The 22,670-nt window shown below is 38.6% G+C and overlaps 1 protein-coding gene across 2 annotated transcripts in view; it reads left to right on the forward strand.

Moving 5' to 3' along the window:
- The window catches only part of LOC117331905 (nucleolar protein 8-like), a 29,239-nt gene that overhangs the window by 525 nt on the left and 6,044 nt on the right, over window positions 1–22,670 (forward strand). The window contains exons 2-10 of one of the 2 annotated variants that reach the window (XM_033890875.1): window positions 1,028–1,090; window positions 3,880–3,958; window positions 4,584–4,737; window positions 7,422–7,490; window positions 8,055–10,061; window positions 11,654–11,866; window positions 12,137–12,271; window positions 21,073–21,163; window positions 21,411–21,531. In XM_033890875.1, coding sequence (XP_033746766.1) covers window positions 1,028–1,090; window positions 3,880–3,958; window positions 4,584–4,737; window positions 7,422–7,490; window positions 8,055–10,061; window positions 11,654–11,866; window positions 12,137–12,271; window positions 21,073–21,163; window positions 21,411–21,531 — 2,932 coding nt within the window. The remainder of the gene's footprint in view (window positions 1–1,027; window positions 1,091–3,879; window positions 3,959–4,583; window positions 4,738–7,421; window positions 7,491–8,054; window positions 10,062–11,653; window positions 11,867–12,136; window positions 12,272–21,072; window positions 21,164–21,410; window positions 21,532–22,670) is intronic. The other variant, XM_033890877.1, reaches the window with a different exon arrangement.

The following is a 22,670-nucleotide window of genomic DNA, read 5'->3' on the forward strand; positions in this document are numbered from 1 at the left end:
CCCTTTTGCATGATTTGAGTAGGCTACATATAGAGATGGCATTTAATTTACAATTACTTGTTTACATTTGTATCAGGTTGAAAACATCTAATTAATCACAAGGATGCACTGGAATCCGACCCATATTTTCAGCTTACTTGTAGAAGATATATTGAATATTAACTCAAACACAGCTATTTATAGTGATGTACAAGAACATAATCTAAAGTACTAATAGGTACGTATATATTAACCATTAATTTTAAATCATCTTAATCGATAGACATACCTGTCAGGGGATGTTATTTGCTGTATGTGTTGCCCATTCAACAGCTAGGGTCATTTAGACTTATGAAGAAAAATTCAGAAATATGTTTTCTACACTATTTTTTGGATAATGTCTGTTCCTCTTTTCATTGATTACAATGAATTATATATCTGACTTCCTCATCATGATCACCTGTAAATGTATGGTTTACATGGTTTGGAATACATTGCAGATTAAACATTTTGCTTTATTAGGCCTAAAAAATAAATACTTGTGTTTCCATTAACCTTAAATATAGCTACCAACCCTATATTTTTGTTCTAATTCATACCCAGAAGTTTTTATGGCAATTTTCAAGGAATGACTATTAAAGTCAAGTCTCCTTGTCTGTATAACCTTAGTAAAATCTTTTTCAAAAATAAAAAAAGATTTCCCCCACCTACCTACCATTTTTTTTTTTTTAATTTACATGTAAGCGGAAACACTTTCTTTTCATTTTGTTTTTAGGCCTTTGCACTTTAAATCAGTATGTCATGATGAGAGTTCAGAGATTTTGATTAAGTTTACAACTGTATTTTGTAGGATATACATGTTGTGTGGTCCTGTGGATCCTTTTCTAGGGTTTGTCCAAGATTTCAGATCAATTTCGACCATTTCTTTTGCAAACAGGGTCAGTTTTAACTTTGCTATAACAACTTATTTGCATTTTGACATTTAGTATGCTCTACTCTGTCACTGCTTTCAGTATACATTGTCTGTAATATGAGGATTCTTTTTCAGGGGTTCCAGAAAAAACATTTGCCTACCTTGATGTCAATATTACAGAAGAGAATTTGAAAAAATGTAAGATAGTTTCATCCTGGTGTACCAGCAAGTATCCTTGGCCTTAATTCCAAGTGATTGTGAGAGTAGGTGGTGGATCAGGAGGTACCATGTAGTGTTACCAAGTCATTTTGATTATAAATTAGTCAGTAAACTAGTCCCCAACTATACTTTATTATAAATTAGTCAGTAAACTAGTCCCCAACTATACTTTATTATAAATTAGTCAGTAAACTAGTCCCCAACTATACTTTATTATAAATTAGTCAGTAAACTAGTCCCCAACTATACTTTTTTATAAATTAGTCGGTAAACTAGTCCCCAACTATACTTTATTATAAATTAGTCAGTAAACTAGTCCCCATCTATACTTTATTATAAGTTAGTCAGTAAACTAGCCCCCAACTATACTTTATTATAAATTAGTCAGTAAACTAGTCCCCAACTATACTTTATTATAAATTAGTCAGTAAACTAGTCCCCACCTATACTTTATAATAAATTAGTCAGTAAACTAGTCCCCAACTATACTTTATAATAAATTATTCAGTAAACTAGTCCCCAACTATACTTTATTATAAATTAGTCAGTAAACTAGTCCCCAACTATACTTTATTATAAATTAGTCAGTAAACTAGTCCCCAACTATACTTTATTATAAATTAGTCAGTAAACTAGTCCCCAACTATACTTTATCATAAATTAGTCAGTAATTTTTTTTTTATAAATTAGTCGGTAAACTAGTCCCCAACTATACTTTATTATAAATTAGTCAGTAAACTAGTCCCCATCTATACTTTATTATAAGTTAGTCAGTAAACTAGCCCCCAACTATACTTTATTATAAATTAGTCAGTAAACTAGTCCCCAACTATACTTTATTATAAATTAGTCAGTAAACTAGTCCCCACCTATACTTTATAATAAATTAGTCAGTAAACTAGTCCCCAACTATACTTTATAATAAATTATTCAGTAAACTAGTCCCCAACTATACTTTATTATAAATTAGTCAGTAAACTAGTCCCCAACTATACTTTATTATAAATTAGTCAGTAAACTAGTCCCCAACTATACTTTATTATAAATTAGTCAGTAAACTAGTCCCCAACTATACTTTATAATAAATTATTCAGTAAACTAGTCCCCAACTATACTTTATTATAAATTAGTCAGTAAACTAGTCCCCAACTATACTTTATTATAAATTAGTCAGTAAACTAGTCCCCAACTATACTTTATTATAAATTAGTCAGTAAACTAGTCCCAAACTATACTTTATCATAAATTAGTCAGTAATTTTTTTTTTATAAATTAGTCGGTAAACTAGTCCCCAACTATACTTTATTATAAATTAGTCAGTAAACTAGTCCCCATCTATACTTTATTATAAGTTAGTCAGTAAACTAGCCCCCAACTATACTTTATTATAAATTAGTCAGTAAACTAGTCCCCAACTATACTTTATTATAAATTCGTCAGTAAACTAGTCCCCAACTATACTTTATAATAAATTAGTCAGTAAACTAGTCCCCAACTATACTTTATAATAAATTAGTCAGTAAACTAGTCCCCAACTATACTTTATTATAAATTAGTCAGTAAACTAGTCCCCAACTATACTTTATTATAAATTAGTCAGTAAACTAGTCCCCAACTATACTTTATAATAAATTAGTTAGTAAACTAGTCCCCAACTATACTTTATTATAAATTAGTCAGTAAACTAGTCCCCAACTATACTTTATTATAAATTAGTCAGTAAACTAGTCCCCAACTATACTTTATCATAAATTAGTCAGTAATTTTTTTTTTATAAATTAGTCGGTAAACTAGTCCCCAACTATACTTTATTATAAATTAGTCAGTAAACTAGTCCCCATCTATACTTTATTATAAGTTAGTCAGTAAACTAGCCCCCAACTATACTTTATTATAAATTAGTCAGTAAACTAGTCCCCAACTATACTTTATTATAAATTAGTCAGTAAACTAGTCCCCAACTATACTTTATTATAAATTAGTCAGTAAACTAGTCCCCAACTATACTTTATCATAAATTAGTCAGTAATTTTTTTTTTATAAATTAGTCGGTAAACTAGTCCCCAACTATACTTTATTATAAATTAGTCAGTAAACTAGTCCCCATCCATACTTTATTATAAGTTAGTCAGTAAACTAGCCCCCAACTATACTTTGTTATAAATTCGTCAGTAAACTAGTCCCCAACTATACTTTATAATAAATTAGTCAGTAAACTAGTCCCCAACTATACTTTATAATAAATTAGTCAGTAAACCAGTCCCCAACTATACTTTATTATAAATTAGTCAGTAAACTAGTCCCCAACTATACTTTATTATAAATTAGTCAGTAAACTAGTCCCCAACTATACTTTATAATAAATTAGTCAGTAAAGTAGTCCCCAACTATACTTTATTCGTAGCTTTAGGTGCCACTACTAGTTTTGTTTATAAATCACTTATTCTCCTGCAATTTTTTGAGGTAGAAAGACAGTCACTGACAGGGGCTCATAATATGGCTGTATACATCCCATCTCAAATCAGCCCTATGCCTAGTAGTTCCTTCATTTAATTGTTAATTTCCTTCAGAATTTTGAAAAAGAAAGTGTCTTGGATCCGTTTGTGTTATGTACATTCTTATGTAACAGGATTTCCAGGTTAAGGTCTCTTATACTTATGTACATGTACCTGTAGAATTTATGAGAGAATGATACTAATTTGGTGGGGCATACAAATGTACTCCTGTTTTAGTGGTATTTCAGTGTTAAAAGGATTGATATTTTATAGGTTTCTCAGTATTGAACAGAAGTAGATGGAAGGGCAGTGAACTGAAAATACAACATGCAAAAGCAGACTTCATGCAAAGGTCAGTGTGTAAAATGTCTTAGTAAAGGTCAGTGTGTAAAATGTCTTAGTAAAGTTTAAGGTCAGTGTGTAAAATGTCTTAGTAAAGGTCAGTGTGTAAAATGTCTTAGTAAAGGTCAGTGTGTAAAATGTCTTAGTAAAGGTCAGTGTGTAAAATGTCTTAGTAAAGGTCAGTGTGTAAAATGTCTTAGTAAAGGTCAGTGTGTAAAATGTCTTAGTAAAGGTCAGTGTGTAAAATGTCTTAGTAAAGGTCAGTGTGTAAAATGTCTTGGTAAAGGTCAGTGTGTAAAATGTCTTGGTAAAGGTCAGTGTGTAAAATGTCTTAGTAAAGGTCAGTGTGTAAAATGTCTTAGTAAAAGTCAGTGTGTAAAATGTCTTTGTAAAGACAAATTTAGTAGACTGTCCAGATAAAATGAAAATAACAGTGATGTATAATATTAGATATTTGAGCTTCATCTCAGTATAATGATGTTTCCAAAATTATGTACTGCAAGTGATCATGATGTTACTGTAGTAGTAGATGGTAACTCACTTTTGTTATGTCATTTCATCTCCATAATGATTTCATAATGTTAAACCCAGCATATACAAGTGAGCTGTACTTGACCTTTGTGTTGACTTGTAAGATTGAAGGAAGAAAGGGAGAATAACTTTGAGAAGGCAGCTAAAACCAAAAACAAGAAAGTGGTGTTCCAGGACCCTCTGGATGGAGTAACTGGTGTCGAGAACTTTCACATGAAAGGAGCTGTGCCTGGCACACCAGTTGGTGCAGAAGATCAGGTCAGTTGGTGTGTTCCAGGAACTTGTGACTTCAAGACCTAGAGTATTTGGTAGTATTAAATAGACTTGATCACACCAGTGATGTGATATGAAATACTGAAAAAACCGCTACCTCCGAGAAAATGATTTCCAATCGAACGTCACACTTACGTTTGAGTACAGTTTGTAAGAGTTTTCTTCCTTTGAGTACTGAATATTCTAATGTAGTCAGGAGCCATGTTGGTCTGTGACACCAAGAAAATGACAGAACTAAAGGGGATATAATTATATAACTCCTCTTTATGTGATAAAAAGAAAAATGACAGTAGCATTATTTTTATTTTTATGGTAAGGTAAAAACAGTAGCATTATTTTTATTTTTATGGTAAGGTAATATTTTTATTCTTCCAGTCTAATATTTATCATAATCTATCGCTGCAAGAAAGGAAATATGATGTCATCTGTGACAAAATAGTTTTATTGAAAAAAAGTGTTTTTTCCATCAGAAGTAAAAAATGCTCCCAAAAAATAAAATTCTCACTTGTAGGTAATTATATAAAGGTTCTGAACTAAAATATGCGCTCTCTGTAAACACTTACCAAGAACTGTTGCATTTTTTCAACCTATTATTTTTAAATAATCACTTTTTTTAGGTCACCTGAGACAAAGTCTCAAGTGACCTATTCTAATCCCCTTTTGTCCGTCGTCGTGCGTCGTCCGTCGTGCGTCGTGCGTCGTCCGTCGTCCGTCCGTAAACAATTCACATTTTCAACTTCTTCTCCAAAACCCACAAACCAAATTCTATGAAATTTGGCAGGAAGCTTCTATGGCTAAAGGTCAACCAAAATTGTAAATTATATGGTCCCCACCCCCCAGGGGCCTGAGGGGCGGGGCCAAAAAAAGGTCAAATTGACTAAAACTTCAAAAATCTTCTTCTCTACTCTCAGATATGGTAGAATCAAACACTGTTCATAGATGGAAGGGTCTTAAGGTGCTTTACCAAAATTGTGAATTTCATGACCCTGGGGTCTCAAGTTTGCCCTTGGGGAGGGGGTAAACTTTACTATAGTTTATATAGGGAAATTGCGTTTTTGACTTTAATTTATTTTATTTCTATTGGAATTCATTCTAATTTTGTAAACATTGTCAGCATGGGATGACAGTTTGATGGCATGCACATGTTGGCCCTGACTGACCCCCAGGGGCTGATGGGCGGGGCTAAAAAGGACCAAATTGACTAAAACTTCAAAAATCTTCTTCTCTACTCTCAGATATGCTGGAATCAAACACTCTTCATAGATGGAAGGGTCTTAAGGTGCTTTACCAAAATTGTGAATTTCATGACCCGGGGGTTTCACGTTTGCCCCTGGGGTGGGGCTAAACTTTACTATAGTTTATATAGGGAAATCACATTTTTGACATTAATTTATTTTAGTTCTATTGGAATTCATTCAAATTTTGTAAACATTGTCAGCATGGGATGACAGTTTGATGGCATGCACATGTTGGCCCTGACTGACCCCAGGGGCTGATGGGCGGGGCTAAAAAGGGCCAAATAGACTAAAACTTCAAAAATCTTCTTTTTTACTCTCAGATATGCTGGAATCAAATACACTTCATAGATGGCTGGGTTTGAAGGTTCTTTACCAAAATTGTGAATTTCAGGACCCTGGGGTCTCAAGTTTGCCCCTGGGGTGGGGCTAAACTTTACTAAAGTTTATATAGGGAAATAACATTTTTTACTTTTATTTGTTTTATTTCTATTGGAATTCATTCTAATTTTGTAACCATTGTCACCATTGTGTTACTATAGTTTATATAGGGAAATCACATTTTTGACTGATTTGTTTTGATTTCTATTGGAATTCATTCTGGTTAACATTTTCAGCATGGAATGAAAGTTTGATAATATGCATATGTTGGCCCTGACTGACCCCTAGGGGCTGATAGGGGGGGGGGGGGGGGGGCAAAAAGGGTCAATTAAATAAACTGAAATATTTCAAATCTCAGGTGACCGTTAAGGCCCCATGGGCCTCTTGTTTTAAATTGCATGTTTTGTCCAAAGAGTCTAGATATTGAGAAAATTGGTATGAAAAGGCATTAGTAATCTGTTTGCCATAAAGGAAATGATGGTGTAAAGATTATAATATAAATTTTCAAGTTAATCAGTTTCCAGGTAAGTGTTATTTAGATACTGCAAATCAATTAATTTTGCCTGAGATTTATTTTCTCATTATACCAGAGGAGTGTCAAACGCAAACTCAAATCCTTTGCAGTTATTTGTACAAAAATAACACCTTTGGATGGTAAACAAGCTATCGGTTAGTAATACTGGAGTCGTGCAAAGTCCATGACTCTAATGGCTAATAATTTGTAAATTTAAAGTCATTTCTAGATCAGCATTCGTGTACTTGTGAATATGTCTAAAGAGGAAAGTTTGCGAAATAAAGTATTGGTGAAATCTGAGTGATTTACATTAGACAACTGATGTTATTCACACTTATTTGTTATAAGGACTTATTATAATTATTTGATACTTACTAAGTCTATTACTTCATTTATTGTTACAGTATATCATTCGTTACTGATGGATCTAAATTAGAATGAAAATTCTAGGTTTTACCAACTTTAGATCTAGATGACAGTAGAATGATGTACAATGTTAAGAAAATGCAAAATGTAGACGTTTTTTCATTTAATTGTAGAATTGGGTGGTTGGAAAGTATGGCAGAGTGTTACCCATCATCAACATTCGCAGACGAGACAAGAGGAAGATATCCTTTAAAAGACAAACACATGATCCATTGATAAGTGATGTGTACAAGTCACAAATATCTAAAGTAGTATGTCTTGTTGAAGAGAGAGGTAATGTAATGGATATAGCTTGAGACATTGAAAAATATGTTTAGGATAAAGGAACTTAATTCTTCAGAAAATTGACTTTTCCCTAGTAAATTTTTCTAAAATGGATTGTGATATTGCAAAACATTTTGCAATACTGTGTAGTTACAACTTTTATAAAGTTTATAATTTCAATAATTTTGAGAATGCATCAAAATTTTTGAATAATTCTAATCGCAGCCATTCCATCATACAATCAAAGTTTGAGAAGTGAAACAACTATCAGTGTTCCAAAATGATTCACAAAATTAAAACTTCCTGAATAAGTTCATAGCAGAAAATTGCATAATTTTCCACTCTTAAATTGAACATTTCAATGCAGTGTATTGATAAGATGCAAAATCAGTCATTGCATTCATTCCTTTGTGCCAGAAAAGTTTTGTTAATACCAGTGTGAAGTTTAATGATTGATAAATCATAATCCTTAACAGTGGCACATCATGAAAGTTGACCCTTCAAAGTTTTGCCACAATTCTAAGAGGATGAAAGAAGATAACATGGAAGTCTCAGATACAGGTATACAAAATCTGACCTGGTCTATAGATACTAAGGACTCGGAGATGATCAAACGCAGGAAAGGGGAATTCCCGACATGGAAGCAAAAGAAAAAGAAGCGAAATTCTGATGCAGATATGAAATTACTGGCAGACTACTATGAATCATTCACCAAAAGTGGAAGTAGACCTGAAAAGACTGACTTTGAGGTGGTTCCAGAAAAGTTCCTCAAAGTCTCTCAAAAGAAAACCTACTTCAGTGAGGAAAATGATTCAAGTGATGATGGTGTTGAAACTTTTAAAACAAGCACTCCATTTCCCAGTCCCTTTACCCAATCACAGCAGAAAGTAACAGTCGATACAAGAAAGGATCCCAGTGTGAAGGGCAAAGTTGGCAATACAGGGAAAATAGCAATGTTGGACGAAACAAAGTGTACTCCTATAGTGAAACAGGTGGGTAAAGGACCAGGAAACAGGGAAGATAAAGCATTAACAAATTCTAAATCTTCGAGTCCTTCGAAAAAAACGCTTACCCAGGAGTCTAAACAGACTTCTGTACCGTCCACTATCCCTTCTACCAATTCCTCACAGAATACAGTGCCCACAGAATTTGTGCCTGATGCACATACTAGCAATTCAAAAAAATCAAAAGCACGGGCAAAAGTAGATCAACTTCTTAATCAATCTAACTCTACATTAAATTCAAAGGAAGACTTTTCAAATGATTCCCTCAACAAATTTTCAAACAAAAAGACAGACCGCAGTGATGTTAACAACAGAAGTAAACCTAAACTGCAAGCATTTGGTGGAACTAGGCGTTTGTACGACAATCCATCTTCAGATTGTCAACAGAAAGTGGACTCTGCTTCACCAGCAATTACCTCAGCATCAGTACCAAATCAACCACACAGCGAGGCTATGACAGGAGTCAAGAGAACGCTCTTCCAAAATTCAATGTTGAAAACGCCATCAGAAAAAGAGAAAGAAATACAGCAGGATTCTGATGAAGAGTCTGTTTCATCAGCTGATACAGACATCATCATCACCTCGGCTAAGAAGCAGAGAGGTGGTGGAACTGTGATGGGATACGGATCACTAGAAACTCCTGTGTCTCTCCAAACCTCCTTCAAGAATAGTATCAGTGAATATGGTGGGGGACTGGTGGATGGGGAGGCTTTCGGGCAAGCTAGCTGGATGGAACAGCATGATTATGAGTTAGATGACAGTGATGATTCCAATGATTTTGAAAAGGTAGCTAAGAAAATATTGAAGAACCACAAAGTGACAAACAATTTTGCTGCAGATAAAGGTATGAAAAATAAGGATGGTGAGATAAAGGAAAAGAAAGTACCAAGCCCTGAACTTGAGAATTCTAAAGAGTCGGACTCTGAGGATAGTAGTGACGATGACAACAATAATGATACAACAGGTGATAGTGACGATGATGATGAAAGTGATAGTAGTATTGAAGATATGCAATGTGATGATAAGGATAGTGGAAACAGTGAGGAGGAGGAGGAAAGCGATGAAGAGGATAGTGGCAGTGAAGAGAAGAGTGGTGATGAAAGCAGTGATCAGAACAGTGGCGAGGAAGGCGATGAAGAGGACAGTGGAAAGGAAAGCAGTGATGAAAGCACCAGCAGTGAGGATGAAAATACTGAGGTAAACAAAGCTATAGAGGAAAATACAGAGGTCAGCAAAGAAATAAGTGTGATGAAAGACGTCAGTAAGGAGGCAGGGAAGAACACAAAAAAGGATAAGATAGATCCGCAAGAGAGAACTGAGAAATCTACTGTAGACAAAAAGGAAAATAAAGGAAAAACAAAAGATAAGGTGGACCAGGAAATGCTATCTAAAGAGGCCAATAGGAAGAAGAAGGAGGCACTTCGACTTAAACAGGAGGAATACAACAATCGGAAGTCTATCATCAAACAGGCGCTGTCGGTAGTGGTAAGTTACAATTGTTGTGCTCTCTATCTAAACAGAATACAGTTGATTATAGTTCAGTGAATATCATTCCTCTTGCTATATGAACCATAACCTCTCTGATTGTATCTGGCAAATTGTGACAGAAAAATGATTTAAATACAGCATGAGAAAACTTTTTTTTTGATTTTCCTAGAGAATTAAATTAATGTTAAGTAATCATCTATTATTGAGGGGAACTACTGTTCAATATATAGAGGACCTTACATTAATTTCAATGTAATATGCAATTTATAAAACAAGTTTAATGAGTAACATTGACATATGTATCAGATTATATTGATCATTTACCAGGTTACTTATATAATGCATATTGATGAGATAATAAGGAAAACACTCAAATTCATTTCGCTTAAAAAAAAAAATGTTGACCCTGACAGAAAGTTTCATCACTGTGACAATTATACATCATTTATTGATGTCACAATAGTGTAATTAGACTATATTTATGACATAGCAGTATATGACACCATGGAACAGGTCATTTATGTGATAAGTCAGTTTTATTATAACTGTACTAGGATTAGTCCCCACTATAGAACTCCTGCACTACTTGTCTTTGGAAATTCTTACTTGAGGTATCAGTTCCCCTAGGTGACGCAGTGTCATCTTTTAAAGTAGGTCAGTCTGACCTTCATTTTGACCTTTGACCTACATACATTGTGGGACTTTGTCAGATTGTTTTGTTAAAAGATTTCCCATGCATGACATCATGAAATATTGTGTAAAGTAATTGATTTTTATACCCCCGCAACGAAGTTAGGGGGCCCGGGGTATACTGGAATCAGGTTGTCCGTCCGTCTGTCTGTAGACGCATTTTGTCCGGACAGCTCCTCCTAAACCGAAGGGCCAATTCCGATGAAACTTCACACAAATATTAATGATCATGTGTAGATGTGCATGCCACTTTCTTTTTCTCAAAATTATGGTTGCTATGCCAACTGGTCACTATAAACAGGTTTTCTGATAAGAACCATAACTTTAAGTTTGTCCGGACAACTCCTCCTAAACCGAAGGGCCGATTTCAATGAAACTTCACACAAATATAGAGGACCATACATAGATGTGCATGCCACTTTCTTTTTATTTTCGAAATTATGGTTGCTTTGGCAACTGGTCACTATAAACAGGTTTTCCGATAAGAGCCATAACTTTATGCTTGTCCGGACAACTCCTCCTAAACCGAAGGGCCAATTTCAATGAAACTTCACACAAATATAGAGGACCATGTGTAGATGTGCATGCCACTTTCTTTTTCTCAAAATTATGGTTGTTATGGCAACTGGTCACTATATTACTGTGTTATCTTAGTTAGCCTCTAATTAACAGTTCCAATTCACCATTGACTCGTGCAGATTGCGGGGGTATTAGTCAGCCATCTTGGCGACAGTTCTAGTTTTTTAATTCAAAATAAGTACAATACTGGTTTATCAAATGATTTTATTTTTTTGGAAACTTTTTACATAAAACAAATATTTAAGACAATTTAATAGTAGAATAGCTTTATAATCTTAAATGTTTCAATATTAACTCATTGTTAATTAAATGTTAAATAGGACAACACAAAGAGATCCAACAGGATAGTGTTTGACTCGGATAGCGATGATGCTGCTGCTCGGAAGTCTACAGCTAACACATCAGCTACTCAAAAGTCTGACAAGAAAGCATGGGACTTACAGGAGAGTGATGATGGAGATGAAAGTGAAGATGATAGCAGTGAAGAGGAGGAGGGGAGTGCAGAAGAAAAGGATGAAGAAATCAAATCTGGGGTAAAAGATAATATAGATATACTGGGCATCATTTTTCATCCCATTTGAAAAAAAGTAGCTTATGCTAACTTGTGACAAAATCGTTATATTGTAGTTGATTGTAGTGTAACACTATGATACCAGAAACTTATAGCATTGTCAGAGGTTTAGAGAAATATTACTGATACTTTGCACAATGTTTATTCAAATTTAAAATATATGAAAAAATAAAACAGGACATGTTTCACTAGCTTATTATAGTGATATAAAATATTGTTATACTTTTCGCAGGGAACTGTCACAGCAGATAAGAAAGAGAAGAAAGAGAAAAAATCTCTCTTTGATGAGTCTTCGAGTGATGGTGGTGACGATGATGAAGAGGCCTTTGAAAACAAACCCCAGTTTGAAGGAGAAGCTGGATCTCAGGTGAGACTAACTGTGTTACTTGGCCGTTAACACTAAAGCTTGTTATACAGACAGTGTTGTGAATTCAGTCAATTAACACTCACATCTTCAGCTCAGCAGTGCAGTCGTACACTTCCATGTCAAGTTTTGCTAGACATTCCAACACATAGCTCAGCTAGGCAATCGGACACTTTCATGCCAGGCTTTACTAGTTATTCCGACACAGAGCCAGACGCTTTCATGCCAGGCTTTGCTAGACATTCCATCACAAAGCTCAGTAAAGCAATCAGACACTCCTACACTCAGCTCAACTATGCACCCCAGACACTCTGAATTTAGCTAGGTATTAAACACTCTCAAACTGCCTTCATCCATCACTGTTCAAACACTGAGCTCATCCTAAACTCACTCACACACTGACCTCATCCAAAACTCACCCATACACTGACCTCATCCTAAACCCACTCACACACTGACCTCATCCAAAACTCACCCACACACTGACCTCATCCAAAACTCACCCATACACTGACCTCATCCAAAACTCACTCACACACTGACCTCATCCAAAACTTACACACACACTGACCTCATCCAAAACTCACTCACACACTGACCTCATCTAAAACTTACACACACACTGACCTCATCCAAAACTCACTCACACACTGACCTCATCCAAACTTCACTCACACACTGACCTCATCCAAAACTCACTCACACACTGACCTCATCCAGAACTCATTCACACACTGACCTCATCCAAAACTTACACACACACTGACCTCATCCAAAACTTACACACACACTGACCTCATCCAAAACTCACTCACACACTGACCTCATCCAAAACTTACTCACACTGACCTCATCCAGAACTCACTCACACACTGACCTCATCCTAAACTCACTCTTATACACTGACCTCATCCTAAACTCACTCACACACACTGACCTCATCCAAAATTCACTCACACACTGACCTCATCCAAAACTCACTCACACACTGACCTCATCCTGAACTCACTCTCATACACTGACCTCATCCTAAACTCACTCACACACTGACCTCATCCAAAACTCACTCACACACTGACCTCATCCAAAACTTCACTCACACACTGACCTCATCCAAAACTCACTCACACACTGACCTCATCCAAAACTCATTCACACACTGACCTCATCCTAAACTCACTCACACACTGAGCTCATCCTAAACTCACTCACACACTGACCTCATCCAAAACTCACTCACACACTGACCTCATCCAAAACTCACTCACACACTGACCTCATCCTAAACTCACTCACACACTGACCTCATCCTAAACTCACTCACACACTGACCTCATCCAAAACTCACTCACTACACTGACCTCATCCAAAACTCACTCACACACTGACCTCATCCAAAACTCACTCACACACTGACCTCATCCTAAACTCACTCACACACTGACCTCATCCTAAACTCACTCACACACTGACCTCATCCTAAACTCACTCACACACTGACCTCATCCAAAACTCACTCACACACTGACCTCATCCTAAACTCACTCACACACTGACCTCATCCAAAATTCACTCACACACTGACCTCATCCTAAACTTACTCACACACTGACCTCATCCTAAACTCACTCACACACTGTACTCATCCAAAACTTACACACACACTGACCTCATCCAAAACTCATTGACACACTGACCTCATCCAAAACTTACACACACACTGACCTCATCCAAAACTCACTCACACACTGACCTCATCATAAACTCACTCACACACTGTCCTCATCCTAAACTCACTCACACACTGACCTCATCCAAAACTCACTCACACACTGACCTCATCCTAAACTCACTCACACACTGTCCTCATCCTAAACTCACTCACACACTTAGACCAACCAAAACTCACTCACACACTGACCTCATCCTAAACTCACTCACACACTGAGTTCATCCTTAACTCACTCACACACTTAGACCAACCAAAACTCACTCACACACTGACCTCATCCAAAATTCACTCACACACTGACCTCATCATGAACTCACTCACACACTGACCTCATCCAAAACTCACTCACACACTGACCTCATCCAAAACTCACTCACACACACTGACCTCATCCAAAACTCACTCACACACTGACCTCATCCTAAACTCACTCACACACTGACCTCATCCAAAACTCACTGACACACTGACCTCATCCAAAACTCACTGACACACTGACCTCATCCAAAACTCACTCACACACTGACCTCATCCAAAACTCACTCACACACTGACCTCATCCTAAACTCACTCACACACTGACCTCATCCAAAACTCACTCACACACTGACCTCATCCTTAACTCACTCACACACTGACCTCATCCAAAACTCATTCACACACTGACCTCATCCAAAACTTACTCATACACTGACCTCATCCTTAACTCACTCACACAGTGACCTCATCCAAAACTCATTCACACACTGACCTCATCCAAAACTCACTCACTCACTGACCTCATCCAAAACTCACTCACTCACTGACCTCATCCAAAACTCATTCACACACTGACCTCATCCAAAACTCACTCACTCACTGACCTCATCCTAAACTCACTCACACACTGACCTCATCCAAAACTCACTGACACACTGACCTCATCCAAAACTCACTGACACACTGACCTCATCCAAAACTCACTCACACACTGACCTCATCCAAAACTCACTCACACACTGACCTCATCCTAAACTCACTCACACACTGACCTCATCCAAAACTCACTCACACACTGACCTCATCCTTAACTCACTCACACACACTGACCTCATCCTAAACTCACACATACACTGACCTCATCCAAAACTTACTCATACACTGACCTCATCCTTAACTCACTCACACAGTGACCTCATCCAAAACTCATTCACACACTGACCTCATCCAAAACTCACTCACTCACTGACCTCATCCAAAACTCACTCACTCACTGACCTCATCCAAAACTCACTCACACACTGACCTCATCCAAAACTCACTCACACACTGACCTCATCCAAAACTCACTCACACACTGACCTCATCCTAAACTCACTCACACACTGACCTCATCCTAAACTCACTCACACACTGACCTCATCCAAACTCACTCACACACTGACCTCATCCTAAACTCACTCACACACTGACCTCATCCAAACTCACTCACACACTGACCTCATCCAGAACTCACTCACACACTGACCTCATCCTAAACTCACTCACACACTGACCTCATCCTAAACTCACTCACACACTGACCTCATCCTAAACTCACCCCCCCATCAGAACTCACTCACACACTGACCTCATCCTAAACTCACTCACACACTGACCTCATCCAAAACTCACTCACACACTGACCTCATCCAGAACTCACTCACACACTGACCTCATCCAGAACTCACTCACACACTGACCTCATCCAAACTCACTCACACACAGACCTCATCCAAACTTACACACACACTGACCTCATCCAAATTTCACTCACACACTGACCTCATCCTTAACTTACTCACACACTGACCTCATCCAAAACTCATTCACACACTGACCTCATCCAAAACTCACTCACACACTGACCTCATCCAAAACTTACTCACACACTGACCTCATCCAAAACTCATTCACACACTGACCTCATCCAAAACTCATTCACACACTGACCTCATCCTAAACTCATTCACACACTGACCTCATCCAAAACTCATTCACACACTGACCTCATCCTAAACTCACACATACACTGACCTCATCCTTAACTCACTCACACACTGAGACCAACCAAAACTCACTCACACACTGACCTCATCCTAAACTCACTCACACACTGACCTCATCCAAAACTCACTCACTCACTGACCTCATCCAGAACTCATTCACACACTGACCTCATCCAAAACTCACTCACACACTGACCTCATCCTAAACTCACTCACTCACTGACCTCATCCAGAACTCACTCACACACTGACCTCATCCTAAACTCACTCACACACTGACCTCATCCAAAACTTACACACACACTGACCTCATCCAGAACTCATTCACACACTGACCTCATCCAGAACTCATACACACACACTGACCTCATCCAGAACTCATTCACACACAGACCTCATCCAAACTTACACACACACTGACCTCATCCAAAACTCATTCACACACTGACCTCATCCAAAACTCATTCACACACTGACCTCATCCTAAACTCATTCACACACTGACCTCATCCAAAACTCATTCACACACTGACCTCATCCTAAGCTCACACATACACTGACCTCATCCAAAACTTACTCATACACTGACCTCATCCTTAACTCACTCACACACTGACCTCATCCAAAACTCATTCACACACTGACCTCATCCTAAACTCACTCACACACTGACCTCATCCTAAACTCACTCACACACTGACCTCATCCAAAACTCATTCACACACTGACCTCATCCTAAACTCACTCACACACTGACCTCATCCAAAACTCACTCACACACTGACCTCATCCAAAACTCATTCACACACTGACCTCATCCAAAACTCATTCACACACTGACCTCATCCTAAACTCATTCACACACTGACCTCATCCAAAACTCATTCACACACTGACCTCATCCTAAACTCACACATACACTGACCTCATCCAAAACTCACTCACACACTGACCTCATCCTTAACTCACTCACACACTGAGACCAACCAAAACTCACTCACACACTGACCTCATTCAAAACTCACTCACACACTGACTTCATCCTAAACTCACTCACACACTGACCTCATCCTAAACTCATACATACACTGACCTCATCCAAAACTTACTCATACACTGACCTCATCCTTAACTCACTCACACACTGACCTCATCCAAAACTCACTCACACACACTGACCTCATCCAAAACTTACACACACTGACCTCATCCAAAACTCACTCACTCACTGACCTCATCCAGAACTCACTCACACACTGACCTCATCCTAAACTCACTCACACACTGACCTCATCCAAAACTTACACACACACTGACCTCATCCAGAACTCATTCACACACTGACCTCATCCAAAACTTACACACACACTGACCTCATCCTAAACTTTCTCCCACACACTGACCTCAACCAAAACTTACACACACACTGACCTCATCCAGAACTCATTCACACACTGACCTCATCCAAAACTTACACACACACTGACCTCATCCAAAACTCACTCACTCACTTACCTCATCCTAAACTTACTCACACACTGACCTCATCCTAAACTCATCACACACTGAGTTCATCCTAAACTCACTCACACACTGACCTCATCCAAAACTCATTCACTCACTGACCTCATCCAAAACTCACTCACACACTGAGTTCATCCAAAACTTACTCACACACTGACCTCATCCAGAACTCATTCACACACTGACCTCATCCAAAACTCACTCACACACTGACCTCATCCAAAACTTACTCACACACTGACCTCATCCAAAACTTACTCACACACACTGACCTCATCCAAAACTTACTCACACACACTGACCTCATCCAAAACTCATTCACACACTGACCTCATCCAAAACTCATTCACACACTGACCTCATCCAAAACTCACTCACACACTGACCTCATCCAAAACTTACTCACACACTGACCTCATCCAAAACTTACTCACACACTGACCTCATCCACAACTCATTCACACACTGAGTTCATCCAAAACTTACTCACACACCGAGTTCATCCTTAACTCACTCACACACTGACCTCATCCTAAACTCACTCACACACTGACCTCATTCAAAACTCATTCACACACTGACCTCATCCAAAACTCACTCACACACTGACCTCATCCAAAACTTACTCACACACACTGACCTCATCCTAAACTTTCTCTCACACACTGACCTCATCCAGAACTTACTCACACACTGACCTCATCCAAAACTTACTCACACACTGACCTCATCCAAAACTCATTCACTCACTGACCTCATCCAAAACTCACTCACACACTGAGTTCATCCAAAACTTACTCACACACTGACCTCATCCAGAACTCATTCACACACTGACCTCATCCAAAACTCACTCACACACTGACCTCATCCAAAACTTACTCACACACTGACCTCATCCAAAACTTACTCACACACACTGACCTCATCCAAAACTTACTCACACACACTGACCTCATCCAAAACTCATTCACACACTGACCTCATCCAAAACTCATTCACACACTGACCTCATCCAAAACTCACTCACACACTGACCTCATCCAAAACTTACTCACACACTGACCTCATCCAAAACTTACTCACACACTGACCTCATCCAAAACTCACTCACACACTGAGTTCATCCTTAACTCACTCACACACTGAGACCAACCAAAACTCACTCACACACTGACCTCATCCAAAACTCACTCACTCACTGACCTCATCCAGAACTCATTCACACACTGACCTCATCCAAAACTCACTCACACACTGACCTCATCCAAAACTCACTCACACACTGACCTCATCCAAAACTTACTCACACACACTGACCTCATCCAAAACTCATTCACACACTGACCTCATCCTAAACTCATTCACACACTGACCTCATCCAAAACTCACTCACACACTGACCTCATCCAAAACTTACTCACACACTGAGCTCATCCTAAACTCACTCACACACTGACCTCATCCAAAACTTACTCACACACTGACCTCATCCAGAACTCATTCACACACTGACCTCATCCAAAACTCTTTCACACACTGACCTCATCCAAAACTCACTCGCACAGTGACCTCATCCAAAACTTACTCACACACTGACCTCATCCAAAACTTACTCACACACTGACCTCATCCAAAACTTACTCACACACTGACCTCATCCAAAACTCATTCACACACTGACCTCATCCTAAACTCATTCACACACTGAGACCAACCAAAACTCACACATACACTGACCTCATCCAAAACTCACTCACTGACTGACCTCATCCAGAACTCATTCACACACTGACCTCATCCAAAACTCACTCACACACTGAGCTCAACCTAAACTCACTCACACACTGAGCTCATCCAAAACTCACTCACACACTGACCTCATCCAAAACTCACTCACTCACTGACCTCATCCAGAACTCATTCACACACTGACCTCATCCAAAACTCACTCACACACTGACCTCATCCAAAACTCACTCACACACTGACCTCATCCAAAACTTACTCACACACACTGACCTCATCCAAAACTCACTCACACACTGACCTCATCCTAAACTCATTCACACACTGAGCTCAACCTAAACTCACTCACACACTGAGCTCATCCAAAACTTACTCACACACTGACCTCATCCAAAACTCACTCACACACTGACCTCATCCAAAACTCACTCACACACTGACCTCATCCAAAACTCACTCACTCACTGACCTCATCCAAAACTCACTCACACACTGACCTCATCCTAAACTCACTCACACACTGAGCTCATCCTAAACTCACTCACACACTGACCTCATCCAAAACTCACTCACACACTGACCTCATCCTAAACTCACTCACACACACACTGACCTCATCCAAAACTCACTCACACACTGACCTCATCCTAAACTCACTCACACACACTGATCTCATCCAAAACTTACTCACACACTGACCTCATCCAAAACTTACTCACACACTGACCTCATCCAAAACTTACTCACACACACTGACCTCATCCAAAACTTATTCACACAGTGACCTCATCCAAAACTCACTCACACACACTGACCTCATCCAAAACTCATTCACACACTGACCTCATCCAAAACTCATTCACACACACTGACCTCATCCAAAACTCACTCACACACTGACCTCATCCTAAACTCACTCACACACTGACCTCATCCTTAACTCACTCACACACTGAGCTCATCCAAAACTCACTCACTCACTGACCTCATCCAAAACTCACTCACACACTGAGCTCATCCAAAACTTACTCACACACTGACCTCATCCTAAACTCACTCACACACTGACCTCATCCTTAACTCACTCACACACACTGAGCTCATCCAAAACTCACTCACACACTGACCTCATCCTAAACTCACTCACACACTGACCTCATCCTTAACTCACTCACACACTGAGCTCATCCAAAACTCACTCACTCACTGACCTCATCCAAAACTCATTCACACACTGACCTCATCCTTAACTCACTCACACACACTGACCTCATCCAAAACTTACTCACACACTGACCTCATCCTAAACTCACTCACACACTGACCTCATCCTAAACTCACTCACACACTGACCTCATCCTTAACTCACTCACACACACTGAGCTCATCCAAAACTCACTCATACACTGACCTCATTCAAAACTCATTCACACACTGACCTCATCCAAAACTCATTCACACACTGACCTCATCCAGAACTCATTCACACACTGACCTCATCCAAAACTCACTCATACACTGACCTCATTCAAAACTCATTCACACACTGACCTCATCCAAAACTCATTCACACACTGACCTCATCCAAAACTCATTCACACAGTGACCACATCCAAAACTCATTCACACACTATTGATCGCTCCAAACTGATCTTGGCCTGACACATACCTCTACACTGATAGTTTGAACTATATGATACAATGATGTTCTCCAACTGATTACCTGTTTCATTGATAATGAAATTAAATGATCTGTCTCTAATGTTTTGTAGTTGATGAAGCTGCAAATGAAATTTTCTAGTGACAGCCGGTTCAAACTTGACCAGAGATTTGCAGAGAGTGATGAAGAGAAGGATGATGGAGGTAGTGTCATAGAATCAAGTCAAAAGTAACAAGTATATATACAGTAGAGAATATTACTTAACAGCATACACTGTATTTTGTAATGTTTTACTAGAATTTGGTGTTATTCACTTCGATATGCTTCAGTTGTAAGCACCATTGATCACATATAATTACTATCATCCTGGAAAGTCAGCCAGGCTTAAAATATTTTGTCTGATATATGTGTAGTAAATGTTTAGTTGTATATTTGTGATTTTGTTGTCAGAAGGTGATGTAGAGGATGTGGAAGACGAGAAAATCAGAAATCTGAAGGTATTACAGGAAGTGGTGGGTGTCCCAGTCACCATGGTAACTGACAAAAAAGACAAGATGAAGAAACTATTTAAGTAAGTTAGTTACTGAGCATCATTGTTGTATTTGTTGTTTATGTTAACAGTAAGAGAAGATACATTTCAATTAAAAAATAGTAGGGGAATTATCAGTCTGCATTCATCAACAAACTTTAAGCCCCTGTCACTCTTTACCGTATCGGGCCACCGGACCTTCAGCGGACACATAACGAACACATAACGGACACATAACGGACAAACACAGGATGCTTGCAGGATTAACACCGGACACGACGAATAGACAAACGGATTGAAAACGGATAACACGCACAGAACGGATGAATACAGAATACCTACAGGATACCTACAGGGGGAGGAACTGACTACCAACAGAAACTGATTAATTATTGCAGGCATATAAAAAGGTTCTTGGAAGCTTCAACTGGAATATCATCACCACCTTTATCATGCTCTGTTTCAGTTTCAGTTTCGGTTTCCTGTGCAACAGCATCAACAGCATCGACAGACACTTCTTCTGTGTCTTGCGCTTTTGCAGGAACGTTTTTTTTTTATTTTTCTACCGCGAGGCATTTTGGCGAGGCAGTCAGCACTGTAACTTTTTGACAACTGATCGCCGGAGAAATGCATATATCTTGTTTTTTTCTGCATGTGCGCGTTTATGTCCGTTAGGTGTTCGGTTTGTCCGGAATGCATCCTGTACACGTCCTGATTCACCGGTTCATGTTCATTTGTTGTTCGTTACTCATTCGGAGACACCCGGTTGGTAGTACGGTAGCCGTACGTTACATGTTCGTTATTGGTACGTTTTATCCATTCCATATTCGGTGGAAGTACGTCGTCAGTTTGGATTTTTCTACCGGACTGACAACTTTGCCGCCGTATACCACCGGATAACAAAAATTTCTATCCGTTGATGTCCGGTACACCAATCCGGTCAAGTGTGACAGGGGCTTTACTTTAAAACAAGTTCTCAAATAAAGGTCAGGGAAGTCAGTGTCCTGGTTGTTGTAGATCAGTAGAATAAGGTACATAGAGCTCCATATAGGCAGGTAAACTCAAGAAATAAAAGGACGGAGCAACAATCTTTAGATTCTGTAGTTTTATTTACATGTTAAAACACTTTACTTATACAGTGTCTTATCACAACAAGTAAGGGTTCCTTTTACTTATACAGA

This window comes from Pecten maximus, chromosome 7 (assembly GCF_902652985.1).
Source record: "Pecten maximus chromosome 7, xPecMax1.1, whole genome shotgun sequence".
NCBI lineage: Eukaryota > Metazoa > Mollusca > Bivalvia > Pectinida > Pectinidae > Pecten > Pecten maximus.